Here is a 14,223-nt window from a genome sequence, read left to right as displayed (position 1 = left end):
CTAATGTCCTACCTAGGTTAAACAATGAAAAAAAAAAAAAACACTATGAGCTACCACGCCTACATTTTCTGATCCCCTATTACGAACTGTGCTCTTTTGCGTCTTTCGTCGTTTCCCTGCTTTTCTTCCACCAATCCTCCAATCGCCTCTTACTAAAGTCTATTGCGGACATGTTTGCTTTTCCACTGCTCCCGCTGAACCCAATTAAGGGCTTCAAGGAGGCCAGTGGCGCCTAAATCGACCGCTGGGTAAAAGTCTTCATATTCTAATAAAACATGCTCCATAGTTTCCCTATCTTTACCACAGCAAGCACACATGCTTCCTCTTCCTTCTTATATCTCACTTTATAGGTGCGTGTTCTAAGGCATCCCAATCTCGCTTCGAAAAGTAATGAGCTTCCCTTTGAGTTATCACAAATGATTTCTTTTCTGATTTTGTTTTTTCCTCTTAAGTAGTTACTCATGGCAGGTTTCTTTTCCATTGCTGCCCCCCATGAGATTAAATCAGCCTCTCTGACTTTCCACTTGACCTTCTTTGTTGCTGTGTTGCCCACCCCACAGGCTGCATTGTTGCTGGTAAGCTTCCTAGTTCTTTTCCTCCACTGTGAATCAATGTTTTTCCTGTAAAGATACCTGAACACTCTCCCAGCCCATTTACTTTCTTCCATATTCCTCAGCCACTCTTCATACTCAATTTTACTGCGAGCTTCCCTCACTTCAAAACTAGTCCAGCCCATATCACCCTGCCCAGCTTCATTTGTAGTCTTCCTGTGAGCACCTGATGTGAGGAGACCCACTGACCTTTGGTTCCCGTCGAGCCCTGATTGTACCCCTGATTTAAAACAAACAACCGCATTTCCAAAGTAAGTCCCGGAACCATTACACCTTTCCACATACCTCGGAAGACCTCGTACCTATTGTATCCCCATAGCGCTCTGTGCTTCATTATGGCTGCATTTCTCTTCCGCTTCACTGTTATTGTTTTTTCCTGTTTCCATATATCTACTGCCTTCGTTTATGCATATACCAAGGTATTTACATTCTGTTATCCGAGGTATTTCCTGGCCCTGTATCTCCACTGTCTGTTCATCGTTTTCATTGAATACCATAACACCTGATTTTCTAAAACTAAATTTCAAACCTAAATTGTTGCCTTCCTGTCCACAGATATTCGCCAGACGTTGCAAATCACTTTGCTTGTTAGCTAGCAACACAATGTCGTCCGCATAAAATAAACCTGGGAGTTGCTGCTCTATTACTGTACCCGCCTGTTTGTATGAGAGATTAAACCCGATATTACTTCCTTCTAGCGCCCTCTCCATCCTCACCATGTACGTCATAAACAGCAGCGACAGTCCCTTGTTGATATGAACTTTCTCCTCGCTCCTCATCCCTTCGCATTTAATGCAAACGGTATTTTCTAGGTAAATCTCTCTCAAAAGCTGTACACAATTGTTACCTAAGCCTTCCCCTTCCAGAATATCCCACAAAATGTTGCGGTCTACGTTGTCGTAGGCTCCTGTAATGTCTAAAAAGGCCACATACAACGGTCTGCTTTCTGATTTTGATATTTCAATAGACTGAGTAAGAACAAAGAAGTTATCATCCATACGCTTACCTATTCTGAAGCCATTCTGAAGCTCTCCCAAAATGCCATTATTCTCTGCCCATGCTTGAAGCTTTAATTTGATTGCCTGCATTGCTAGCCTGTATATTACCGATGTAATGGTCAACGGTCTATACGAGTGAATTCTGTCTTTCTCCCCCTTACCTTTATAAATTAAATTCATTCTACTTTGTCACCAACTGTCTGGTATTCGTCTATCTTTTAAAGTTTTTTCCACTGCTTTCACCAGAGCGTCCTTTCTTTTTGGTCCTAGTTTATTTATTAGCCTAATGGGAACCTTGTCTAGCCCTGTGGCTGCGAGCTTAGGAATTTTCTCTTCCGCTTTCTTCCAGCTTAAATTTGTCAGCACCAGCTCCTTTTCCACTTCGGTCTTTTTCATGCTCTTTTTTTCTTCAAGTACAACCTCGTCATTGCCTTGGAAAGATTCGGCTGTTACTTTTTGGATGTAATTTATTATCGCTTCTCCTTCCATTCTGTTTTCATCTTCGTCTAGGATATTTGTTGTATTGTTGTTGATTTCCTGACTAATAATTTTATGTGGTTCCAAAATATGCTAGGTGCGGCCTTCTTGTTCTCACGTATTTCTGACAACCAACGTTCACTTTCACCTTTTGATTTTGCTTGCACCAGTATTTGAACAATAGACTTTTTCTCCGTATACATTTCCCATTTACTGATTACTTCCTCCTGCGGCAAATGCGCCTTCTTTGCCTGCCTGTGCTCTCGAGATGCTTTCTGTCGTTCGGCGATCGCTTCTCGTATCTCCTTGTTCCACCAGCTTTTCGGTTTCTTTTTTCCTTTCCAACGAACATGTTTCTCTTTCCGTATTTCTGTCGTTATTACACTTAAAAGCTCACCATATTCCCACTCTTTACTTGGCCATTTGCCAATTTCTTCGACTCTAGTGACTATATTTGCTATTTGTTCAGCGTTCAAATTTGGACTGGCCATTTTGCTCTCCTTCTCTCTTTCCGAACTACATATCCCATTTTCAAAATGATGTGTTTATGGGCACTCCCTAGGCTGCTAAACCCTTCCTCGTCGATGACCATTTCTCTCAACTTATCATGAATTCCTTCTGTCATCAGGCAGTAATCAATGGTTGATTGCCGGTTTCCCACTTCCCACGTGATCTGCCCTTCACACTTAGGCCCCGTATTCACAATAACAAGGTTACGTTGCTCACAAAGGTGTAGCATTGACTTCCCGTTATTGTCGGTATAGCCATCTAAATCCTGTATGTGGCCATTCATGTCACCTAATAGGACAATTTCAGCACCGTTCCCGAAACCCTTAATATCAGCGCTTATGCATTCCACTAACTCTTTATTCTTCTCTGTGCAATTTTTTCCTGTCCACAAATACGTAACACCCAGCCAAGTTTCTTTCCCACTAATTGTACCTGATAATCAAAGATGCTCTTGACATTTTGAATTTACTCTTTTCCATTTGGCTCCCTGTTCTGACTCCCCCTCCCTTTCTTTCCGACTTAGTTCTGTTGCACCCCTTTCCCAAACATAATTCTCAATAACTGGCGGCTCTTCTGAGTTTCTAAGGTGCGTCTCAAAAAACGTCTCAAAAAGCTCTCAAGGCCTGACAGTACAGTTTTTAGGCATATCTGTGCGTCTACTGTGAAAGGAGATGGCATGCGCAAGCAGGTATAATTAAGGAATACATACTGCATCCCATTACCATTGCCCCTTGACACGCTTGTTAAGCATCACCGCAATACTTGGCATAAGCTTCACCACGTACCATTGCTGTATTGAAGCAAAGTTTGCTTTCGGAAGCCTGCATCATGCAACACGCCGTGCTTTCCGAGCTTCGAAGTCAATAGCTAGGATTACAAAGGCGGAGTTGGTGCCATTGCTGACAGCAGCGAATTGATTTAATGATAAACATGACACCAGAGAGCAAGAAGCGTAATATTAACCGTCGAAGCAGCAGCCTAGCGTTGCCGCGGTTGTGGCTATGGCTGCCAACAGTTCTGCGTGCGAGAGCGCCAGTTCAAGGCATCAAGATAATCAATATGGTGGCGGTGGTGGTGGCACATGAACATACTGTCATAACAATTTGTGCGAATAACACAATGAATACAACAAAATATGCAGACACGAATATGTCTAGTAAAATCAAAGTTCGAATAAAACCAAACTAGCATGAAATTAGAAGGAACTTGATAATTGAAACACCTAGACTCCAAAATACATAGAAGGCACTCAAAAGAGAATAAATGGAAAACAAAATCAGACAGCTAGCAACGGTACCAGAAGAATACAATATAGAACTAATAAAAAGAAAACTATATTTTCATATTGCAGAAAGACATCACATTTTGATATAAGAATGCAGCATTTGTTGAAATTTACCAAGATGAACTTCAGTAGTAATGTCTGATGGTAGGTTATTCAAGCCAAGTATGGTTCCGAGTATAAATGATTGCACATAGAGAGCTGAGTGACACACTGGGTGTTTGACTTTGAAAGGGTGATTTTGGCAAGCGAAAATTAAAGAGGGTGATGGAAAGAAGTCATCACACAGACGCTCGTGATGATAAAGGTTATGAAAGAACAATAGGCATGCGTCTTTGCGTCGTAGTGATAGGAAATCCTATTCGGCACAACTTTTTAAAGATATAACACTACGGTATGGGGAATAATTAATAAAGGGAAAATTAGACATCCACCCGTTCGTGCAGGTTTCCACAGAACTATTTCGTCAAAGTATGGGGAATAGTCTGAAAAGATTAAACGGGCAACACAGCTTTGCAAGGATTCAAGGTTACATACGACATAGTCCTGGTTCGTATCCCAGACGGCACTTGCATATTCTATTTTAGGCCTGATTAATGTGGTGTATGCTAGTTTTTTTCAAGAGTGAGGGCACTCACTTTAGTCTGTATGACTATTCCAAGTGTGTGGTTAACAGATGCAAGAGTAACATTGATGTGATGATGTCATGTTAGATCTGAGTGCAAATTGACTCCTAGGCACCTACACATGATGTTAAGCCCAACAATATTATTATCAAGAGAGTATGACACTTCAATACGAGACGAGGAATGTGTAAGTGACATGGAGTTAGCTTTAGTATAAATTAGGGTGATTTGCCAGTCTGAACACCATGTATTCAATGCGTTTAGGTCTGACTGCAATGCTTCATGGTCAGCGTCAGTAGAAATTTATGGTAAATAACGCAATTATCAGCAAACAGTCTAACTCAGGACAACATGCAGTTCGGCAAATCATTATTATAGGCTAGAAAAAGCAAAGGACCAAGCGCGCTACCTTGTGGAAAGCTGGACAAAACTAGAATAAAGGAGGATTTGTAGTTATTATTATTTGTGAATTGAGTTCGATATGACAAGAAATCTTTTATCCATGCAATGGCTTCTGCACGAATGTTAAGATATCTTAGTGTCAGTAGTAGCTTGTGGTGAGGAACACGGTCAAAAGCGTTAGGAAAATCAAAGATGGCATAAACTTGGTTTTAGCATCAATCCTGTGAAACATTCGAAAAAAGTGGCACACTGCAACATTTCTGACAATGGCAAGGCAGATTTGCGCTGTCAGAAGTGTTAAAAATTTGTGGTGCTCACGCAGTTTCTCTATGACACCGGCCTGGTTGGCCGATGTAAACCTTTTTCACGGTTCTGCGAAACGTCATACATGACACGTGTCACACACGTAACTTAAGTTTCCATGCGGCATCATACGGACGTAAAATTCTCAAACAGGATGTCTATCAAGTTCACATTTCCAAATTCCCTGAGTTTTCCAGGTTTACCCTGAGCGCCTCTGCAAAATTCCGTGAATGAGCCAGAACTGTTTTATGTTGTTGTTGTTGTTGCTGGCTCCGGACAGGCCGCCATTGGAATATGAACCTGGCAACGTTTAACGCTAGAACGTTATCTAGTGAGGCGAGCCTAGCAGTGCTATTGGAGGAATTAGAGGGCAGTAAATGGGATATAATAGGGCTCAGTGAAGTTAGGAGGCCAAAATAAGCATATACAGTGCTAAAAAGTGGGCACGTCCTGTGCTACCGGGGCTTAGCGGAGAGACGAAAACTAGGAGTCGGATTCCGGGTTAATAAGAATATAGCTGGTAACATACAGGAATTCTATGTCATTAACGAGAGGGTGGCAGGTCTTGTTCTGAAACTTAATAAGAGGTACAAAATGAAGGTTGTACAGGTCTACGCCCCTACATCCAGTCATGATGACCAGGAAGTCGAAAGCTTCTATGAAGACGTGGAATCGGCGATGGGTAGAGTGAAAACAAAATACACTATACTGATGGGCGACTTCAATGCCAAGGTAGGCAAGAAGCAGGCTGGAGACAAGGCAGTAGGGGAATATGGCATAGGCACTAGGAATAGCAGGGGAGAGTTATTAGTAGACTTTGCGGAAAAGAATAATATGAGCATGATGAATACCTTTTTCCGCAAGCGGTATAGACAAAAGTGGATGTGGAGGAGCCCGAACGGCGAGACTAGAAATGAAATAGACTTCATACTCCTGCGCTAACCCTAGCATCATACAAGATGCGGACGTGCTCAGCAAGGTGAACTGCAGCGACCATAGAATGGTAAGAACTCGAATTAGCCAAGACCTGAGGAGGGAACGGAAGAAACTGGTACATAAGAAGCCGGTCAATGAGTTAGCGGTAAGAGGGAAAATAGAGGAATTCCAGATCACGCTACAGAACAGGTATTCGGCTTTAACTCTGGAAGAGGACCTTAGTGTTGAAGCAATGAACGACAATCTTGTGGGCATCATTAAGGAGTGTGCAATAGAGTCGGTGGTAACTCCGTTAGACAGGATACCAGTAAGCTATCGCAGGAGACGAAAGACCTAATCAAGAAACGCCAATGTATGAAAGCCTCTAACCCTACAGCTAGAATAGAACTGGCAGAACTTTCGAAGTTAATCAACAAGCGTAAGACAGCGGACATAAGGAACTATAATATGGATAGAATTGAACATGCTCTTAGGAACGGAGGAAGCCTAAAAGCAGTGAAGAAGAAACTAGGAATAGGCAAGAATCAGATGTATGCATTAAGAGACAAAGCCGGCAATATCATTACTAATATGGATGAGATCATTCAAGTGGCTGAGGAGTTCTATAGAGATTTATACAGCACCAGTGGCACCCATGATGATAATGGAAGAGAGAATCATCTAGAGGAATTTGAAATCCCACAAGTAACACCGGAAGAAGTAAAGAAAGCCTTGGGAGCTATGCAAAGGGGGAAGGCAGCTGGGGACGATCAGGTGACAGCAGATTTGTTGGAGGATGGTGGGCAGATTATTCCAGAGAAACTGGCCACCCTATATACGCAGTGCCTCATGACTTCGAGCGTACCGGAATCTTGGAAAAATGCTCACATAATCCTAATCCATAAGAAAGGGGACGCCAAAGACTTGAAAAATTATAGACCGATCAGCTTACTGTCTGTTGCCTACAAAGTATTTACTAAGGTAATTGCAAATAGAATCAGGAACACCTTAAACTTCCATCAACTAAAGGACCAGGCAGGATTCCATAAAGGCTACTCAACAATAGACCATATTCACACTATCAATCAGGTGATAGAGAAATGTGCGGAATATAACCAACACTTATATATAGCTTTCATTGATTACGAGAAAGAATTTGATTCAGTCGAAACCTCAGCAGTCATGGAGGCATTGCGGAATCAGGGTATAGACGAGCCGTATGTAAAAATACTGAACGATATCTATAGCAGCTCCACAGCCACCGTAGTCCTCCATAAATAAAGCAACAAAATCCCAATAAAGAAAGGCGTCAGGCAGGGAGATACGATCTCTCCAATGCTATTCACCGCGTGTTTACAGGAGGTATTCAGAGACCTGGCTTGAGAAGAACTGGGGATAAGAGTTAATGGAGAATAGGTTAGTAACTTGCGATTTGCTGATGATATTGCCTTGTTTAGTAACTCAGGGGACCAACTGCAATGCATGCTCACTGACCTGGAGAGGCAAAGCAGAAGGGTGGGTCTAAGAATTAAACTGCAGAAAACTAAAGTAATGTTTAACAGTCTCTGAAGAAAACAGCAGTTTACAATAGGTAGCAAGGCACTGGAAGTGGTGAGGGAATACATCTACTTAGGACAGGTAGTGACCGCGGATCCGGATCATGAGACTGACATAATCAGAAGAATAAGAATGGGCTGGGGTGCATTTGGCAGGCATTTTCAGATCATGAACAGCAGGTTGCCATTATTCCTCAAGAGAAAAGTGTATAATAGCTGTGTCTTACCAGTCTTACCAGTACTCACCTACGGGGCAGAAACCTGGAGGCTTACGAAAAGGGTTCTACTTAAAGTGAGGACGACGCAACGAGCTATGGAAAGAAGAATGATAGGGGTAACGTTAAGGGATAATAAAAGGGCAGATTGGGGGTGAGGGAACAAACGCGAGTTACTGATATCTTAGCTGAAATCAAGAAAAAGAAATGGGCATGGGCTGGACATGTAATGAGAAGGGAAGATAACCGATGGTCATTAAGGGTTACGGAGTGGATTCCAAGGGAAGGTAAGCGTAGCAGGGGCCGGCAGAAATTTGCCCTGCAGTGTGCGTAACCAGGCTGATGATGATGATGACTGTAGACAGATGCCATCCCTTTAACATTCCACATTTTGTATCATGAATGAAGCACAGTGCATTAGCGATTGCCCAGTTAGATCTCTGACAGCTGCTCGCACAGTATATCACTGCATGAGCGGCAATGGATTCGTATTTGCCGAGACAAATGGCGGGTTGCAGCAGAAAGTGCAGTCTCGTTCCTCTAGAGGAAACTACTCTGCAAAAAGTGTCCATACTGGAGTACACTTACGTGGTCTCAGACTTTCAATGAACAAATTTATGCACTATGCTTGAATGTGTTCAAAATAGAGCTGTTATTCTTCTTTCAAATAATTATTTCTCTTACAGTGTTACATTAATAACAACTGACGTAATAGTTATGAAGAAACCCGCAAGGTTGAGAGAAGTAATTAATAAAGGGAAAATGAGACATCCACCCAATTGTAGCACTTGATAAAAAGAAAACCCAAACGGTTTGCTCAAAAGAAAAGCATCGCAGTTGAAGAAAAATTCATCCTTTCCTGGGACTCAAAGTCGGGAACCCCGCCTATCAGGGGCAGCCGCTCTACTATCTGAGCTAACCAGGTGGTTAGTAGAAGGCAGGGCGAAGTCAAACTTATCGACAACTCGAAGCAAAGGCAAGAGTTTGACGTAACAGTTCTGTGGAAACACACAAGGTGGAGAGAAGTAATTAAAGGGAAAATACGACATCCACCCAATTGTTGTAAATGCTAGAAAGGAAACCCACACGGGTTCCTCGAAAGAAAAGCCTCGCAGTTGAAAAAAAAATTTGTCCTAGTCCGGGACTCGAACCGGGGACCAGGGCCACTCTACCATCTGAGCTAACCAGGCAACTAGCAGATGGCAGGGCGAAGTTGAACTTAACAACAACTCGAAGCAAAGACAAGAGTTTGACATAATAGTTTGACTTCACCCTGCCATCTGCTAGCCACCTGGTTAGCTCAGATGGCAGAGCGGCTGCCCCGGAAAGGCATTGGTCCCGGGCTGGAGTCTTGAACCAGGACAGATTTTTCTTCAACTGCGAGGCTTTTCTTCAGAGGAAGCTGTATGAGTTTGCAGCAATTGGTACAAATGGGTGGATGTCTCATTTTCCCTTTATTAATTACTTCTGTCCACCTTGCAGGTTTCTGCAGAACTATTAGGTCAAACTCTTCATTTTGCTTTGAGTGGTTGATAAGTTCGACTTTGTCCTGCCATTTGCTAGCCGCCTGGTTAGCTCAGATGGCAGAGCGGCTGCCCCAGAAAGGCGGTGGTCCCTGGTTCGAGTCCCGGACCAGGACGAATTTTTCTGCAACTGTGACGCTTTTCTTTTGAAGAAACCGTACGGGTTCCCTTTGTGGCAACTGCTACAATTAGGTAGATGTCTCATTTGCACTTTATTAATTATTTCTCTCCACCTTGTGGATTTCCGCAGAACTATTACATCAAACTCTTTGCTTTGCTTCGCCCTGCCATCTGCTAGCCACCTGTTTAGCGCAGATGGTAGAGCGACTGCCCCTGAAAGGCGGTGGTCTTGGGTTTGAGTTTCGAACCAGGGCAAATTTTCCTTCAACTGCGAGGATGCGAAGAAAGCCGTACAAGTTCGAGGAAGCCGTATGAGCATCACTCAAATTCCGCAAACAGTGTCATTCAGCTGAACATTTCAGAAACATTACACGCACGGTATTGGTTTCATCCCTATTATCGTTAGCCTGTAGCACCGCCTGAGGGGGGGGGGGGGTCACATTATTCAATCAGGGGCATGTCGCTGCTGCGCCAAGAAGGACTTGGCTCTTCATGGTACAATTCATGCAGAATTACCATGACTGGCAATGTGCTTTCTAGCTAACTGCTTTGCAGAATATTTTACCTCTCAGCAAGGCCTGTATGCTTGTTTGTGCATACCCTGCCCAACAGGGTACCTCACCTGGTATCGGCGCAGAGGGCTGTCAGCAGAAACAGCATCCGCATGTCAAAAAACTGAAACACATGAGGCAAGGAATTATTCGAGCAGCAATAGGAACTTGCTCAAGGCTCCATCCCTTTGCAACAATGTTACCCAGAAGAGCATATTCAATTGCAGTAAAACCTCGCTTATAAAATCCTGTTTTGTATGATTTCCCGGCACAAACGTTTACATTCGAGAACACAAAAAATGACACAATATAGTTACATTTCTTTTTTACTGCTTAATACGCTCCCGGAGAGCACAATCATTCGGCACCAACATCCAGTACAATGACAAACTGCGACCGTATGATATATTTTTGGCCGGTAGACCTCATGTGAACTAGGAAAGACGTAAGACACATGCAATCAAGAGCCGCAGGCGCCCACCACGGCAGCTTCCTCAGAGCACTTGTCTGCTCGTGTCACGTGAGAATGCTGGCAGGCACTCAGCTTCCTCTTCCAGTACCAGCAAATCTCCACGCAGGTCATCGCACGTCACATTCACAGCTGTCGCTACCAACCCTATTGTGATAAGCATCTTCACTTATCTGTTTCAAAGCGCATATGGCATAGTGCCATTGGAAGTACACTGCATGCTTTTTAACTCTTTCAGGGTCTAGCTTTTTTTCTAGGTTATTATAAAACAAACAGTTTATTTTTTGGTTGTGCAGAAATGAAAAACTGACACGGATAATGGCAAATGCTCTTTTGGTCAGTCCTCGCATTCCTATCTGACAAAAGGAATGTCCAAAGGAACATGGTGGGACAGAAAGAAGGAAATGCATTAGTTCGTCAGTGACGCCAAAAGGGTTAATAAGAAACAACCCAAACATGCCAGCGTTCCCTGCTGCAGGCAGCGTGAATTAGGCCTTATGTTTCGCTGTGGCAGTATCGCATTCGAGCATCCCTCACCAGCTCGATTTCGTTACGGTCTATTGGCCTATCGTTGCTGTCTTCATGCTACACAACAGGAAAGTGACAGAGTACACCTCGGGCTGCTCGGGCACCACCAACGCAGCGCACATTGTCGTCTCGTGCAGGAACGATTCTAGACAAGGAGGCACGACAAAAGTTCCCCCAAAATGTGGTGCCCGAAGGAGCTACCGACACACGCCAAATTCAAGGAGCACAACCGTAAGCTTTCCAGACAAAACTGCGAAAAGCCATTATGGAGCAATTTTTCGAGCCATTAAATTGCGTTTTGGAGCAGTTTGGAGCAGATTAAATTTCATTCTGAGGCAGTTTGGAGCAAGCCAATCTGAATTTTGGTGAAATAATGGAATATGGCAGCACACTATGAAACCACGACGAAACACAGAATAAACCAACACAGGCACTGTACTGCAACTGCCTTAAGCTGAATTTTCAAGCAGATTATCCTGATACTGAAACCATCAAGTGCCTGCAAATTTTGGTAATAGTGCCTGTAGATTTTGAACTAGTGTAGCAATCACAAAAAAACGCATTCTGCAATGGTGAGTTTGAAATTTCGAAAAATAGCACATGTTTTTATAAATTAATTTTTCCTTAATGTATCGACAGTATGGGTGAAGTGCCTGGAAATTCAGTTCACCAACAGACCATACGGAGAAGCCAAAGTTGTAAACTACTGTGGTTTATAACTACATTTCTACATAATAGAAATAGTTTCGCCTTGCTGCAAGCCAATCACAACACAGGACCGTAGAGGCGCACTTTGTAGCTGCAGCGTACTAGAATATGGAAAAGTGGGTCGAGCGACCTCATCGCACATGCTTTCCTGTAAAGCCAAAGACAGTGGGAAGACGAAGAAGACGAGTTCTTGATCAGCTGCTAGTCCTGCTTCGCTCTGGTTTTTTCGGTTAAATTTGTGCGTACCGACGCCCCCGTGGGGGGTAAGATGTCAAAAGCAATGACGGACGTTCTGCCTCCTCTGCCGCCAAGGTTGGGGGCTGGCCTCCAAGCTGCAAGTTGGTCTGCTGCGCTCGACCACCTCAACGCGACTCTGCCAAGGTCATCGAGCTGCTCAGAAGTGGACTACATGGATTCTGACGGCGGATATACCGAGGTCACAAATCGTCAGTTGAAGAGGAAACTTCGTAGGACATCAAGCGTGAGTGAGCTTAACTACAATAAGCCGCCCACACAGGAAGCGTACACAATCGCCTACATCCTCGTCGCTGCTACAGGCAACCTCAATTCCCTCAATAGGCAAACTCCCACTGCCTATCACGAGAGGCTGGCTCCAGGGCAAATCAGAGAGATCCGAATTAATCCCAGAAGAAACATACTTACGGTTGATGTGACTACACGAACCATCCTCGACACTTCGAAAGCTGTAACTGAGCTAGGAAATATACCTGTCCGCTCATTCATCACACATGGAGGCAGCACCACCGCCGGTGTTATCTACGATGTCGATACAGATATTGATAATGATGATCTCCCAATGCTAATCTCCTCAACTGTCCATATCACAGACATACACCGTTTTGGATGGTCGAGGTGCATAAAACTCATTTTTGAGGGAGAGACCTTACCAACACATGTAAAAGTGGGTTATGTGCGACATCCTGTCCGTCCATACATCCCTAGGCCCTTGCAGTGCCATAAATGCCAGAAAATCGGGCATGTAAATGCTGTGTGCGTGAACAAGATGACATGTTCGTGCTGTGGTGGTGATCACGATGAGTTGACGTGTGCTGACTCTGACTTGAAGTGCCCTAACCGCGATGGGCCGCACGAGGCAACGTCGAAGGACTGTCCAAAATTAAAGACTGAAATGTCCGTGCTAAGGAAAATGGTACCACATCGATCTACACACAGAGAAGTGGCTACCAAGGTCCACTGCCGCCAGAGGCGCTCACGTAATGGCAGAAGGAGATCAGCATCGACAACAGGACAACCTGTACTCCAGGAAAAGTCGTCACGCGCTCCTGCTAGTCCTCAAATGTCAGAGCCACCCTTAACCACGTCTACTCTTCTGAACACCAAGGACACTACTGTATGGCCTTCCCTGCCATCTCGGAGTACAGAAGTGCAGCCGGAACGCCAGCGTGAACATGAACCTTCATCGTTGGATGGGCAAATCAAGGCAATGCTTGCACAGTTGATTCGTTCCTTGCGAATGCTGCTCATCGGAGTTAAGATGCCCATTGCCAAGGCTGCGGTGCAAATTCTCGACGCACTAGAACCAGTGCTTGTTGCTGTATAAAAGTTAGTAAACGCCATGGCATCATGAACTTCAACGTTGTCACTACAGGAAAGGATACGCGGTTCCGTAATATTCCAGTGGAACGCACGAGGTCTACGGGGTCGCCTGGGAGATTTTAAACAGAGAGTGCTCAAGCATCCGTTTCCAGTTATCGTAATATGCGAGCCGAATATGACATCGCCATTTAGACTCTCTGGATATGAACAATTCGCGTCTGGGACAAGTGGAAATACTAGCAAAGTTTTGCTATGTGTTCGATGTGACCTCACGTATTCGCTAAACCAAGTTCCGGTGCATAACAGCAACGAGTACGTCTCTATAACACTGAAGCTAAAGCGCCGGATGATCTCGATCATCGGTGGCTATATTTCTCCCGGAGGAAGATTTGACTCTGGACACCTGAAACTTGTTCTTGACTCTTGCCAAGGACCTCATATTATTGTAGGCGACTTCAACGTGCGCCACCATGTTTGGGGCAGAAGGATCACAAATCTTCGAGGAAGACAACTTCTTAACTTCACAAGCAGCAATGATCTTGACATCCTGAACAATGGCTCACCAACATTTCTTCGTGGCACAACATACAGCAGCTGTCTCGATTTAGCTATCGCTTCACGATGCCTTTCGTCTTCTGCTGCCTGGTGCACAGATGCTGAAACGTATGGCAGTGATCACCTACCTACTTATGTACAACTGAGATGGTTTACAAGACTTCCCAGTTCTCATACGCGATGCACTGACTGGGATGCTTTTCATAACAAGCTAGAAGAATCCTGCAACTGTGTAATTTCACCGAAAGAGATTGAAGAGCGCATTAGAGCAGCAATGCACGCAACAACACGCATCA

General features: G+C 44.1%; 1 protein-coding gene across 6 annotated transcripts in view; it reads right to left on the bottom strand.

Annotated features, from left to right (window-relative positions):
- Positions 1-14,223, bottom strand: part of ric8a (ric8 guanine nucleotide exchange factor A) — a 513,564-nt gene that overhangs the window by 361,140 nt on the left and 138,201 nt on the right. For all 6 annotated transcript variants that reach the window (XM_075691022.1, XM_075691025.1, XM_075691023.1 and 3 more), the window contains one exon: positions 10,161-10,213. In XM_075691022.1, the coding sequence (XP_075547137.1) occupies positions 10,161-10,213 (53 nt within the window). The remainder of the gene's footprint in view (positions 1-10,160; positions 10,214-14,223) is intronic.

The sequence above is a fragment of the Dermacentor variabilis genome, chromosome 4 (genome assembly GCF_050947875.1).
Source record: "Dermacentor variabilis isolate Ectoservices chromosome 4, ASM5094787v1, whole genome shotgun sequence".
NCBI classification, from domain to species: domain Eukaryota; kingdom Metazoa; phylum Arthropoda; class Arachnida; order Ixodida; family Ixodidae; genus Dermacentor; species Dermacentor variabilis.
This window is presented reverse-complemented; position numbering and strand designations above follow the sequence as displayed.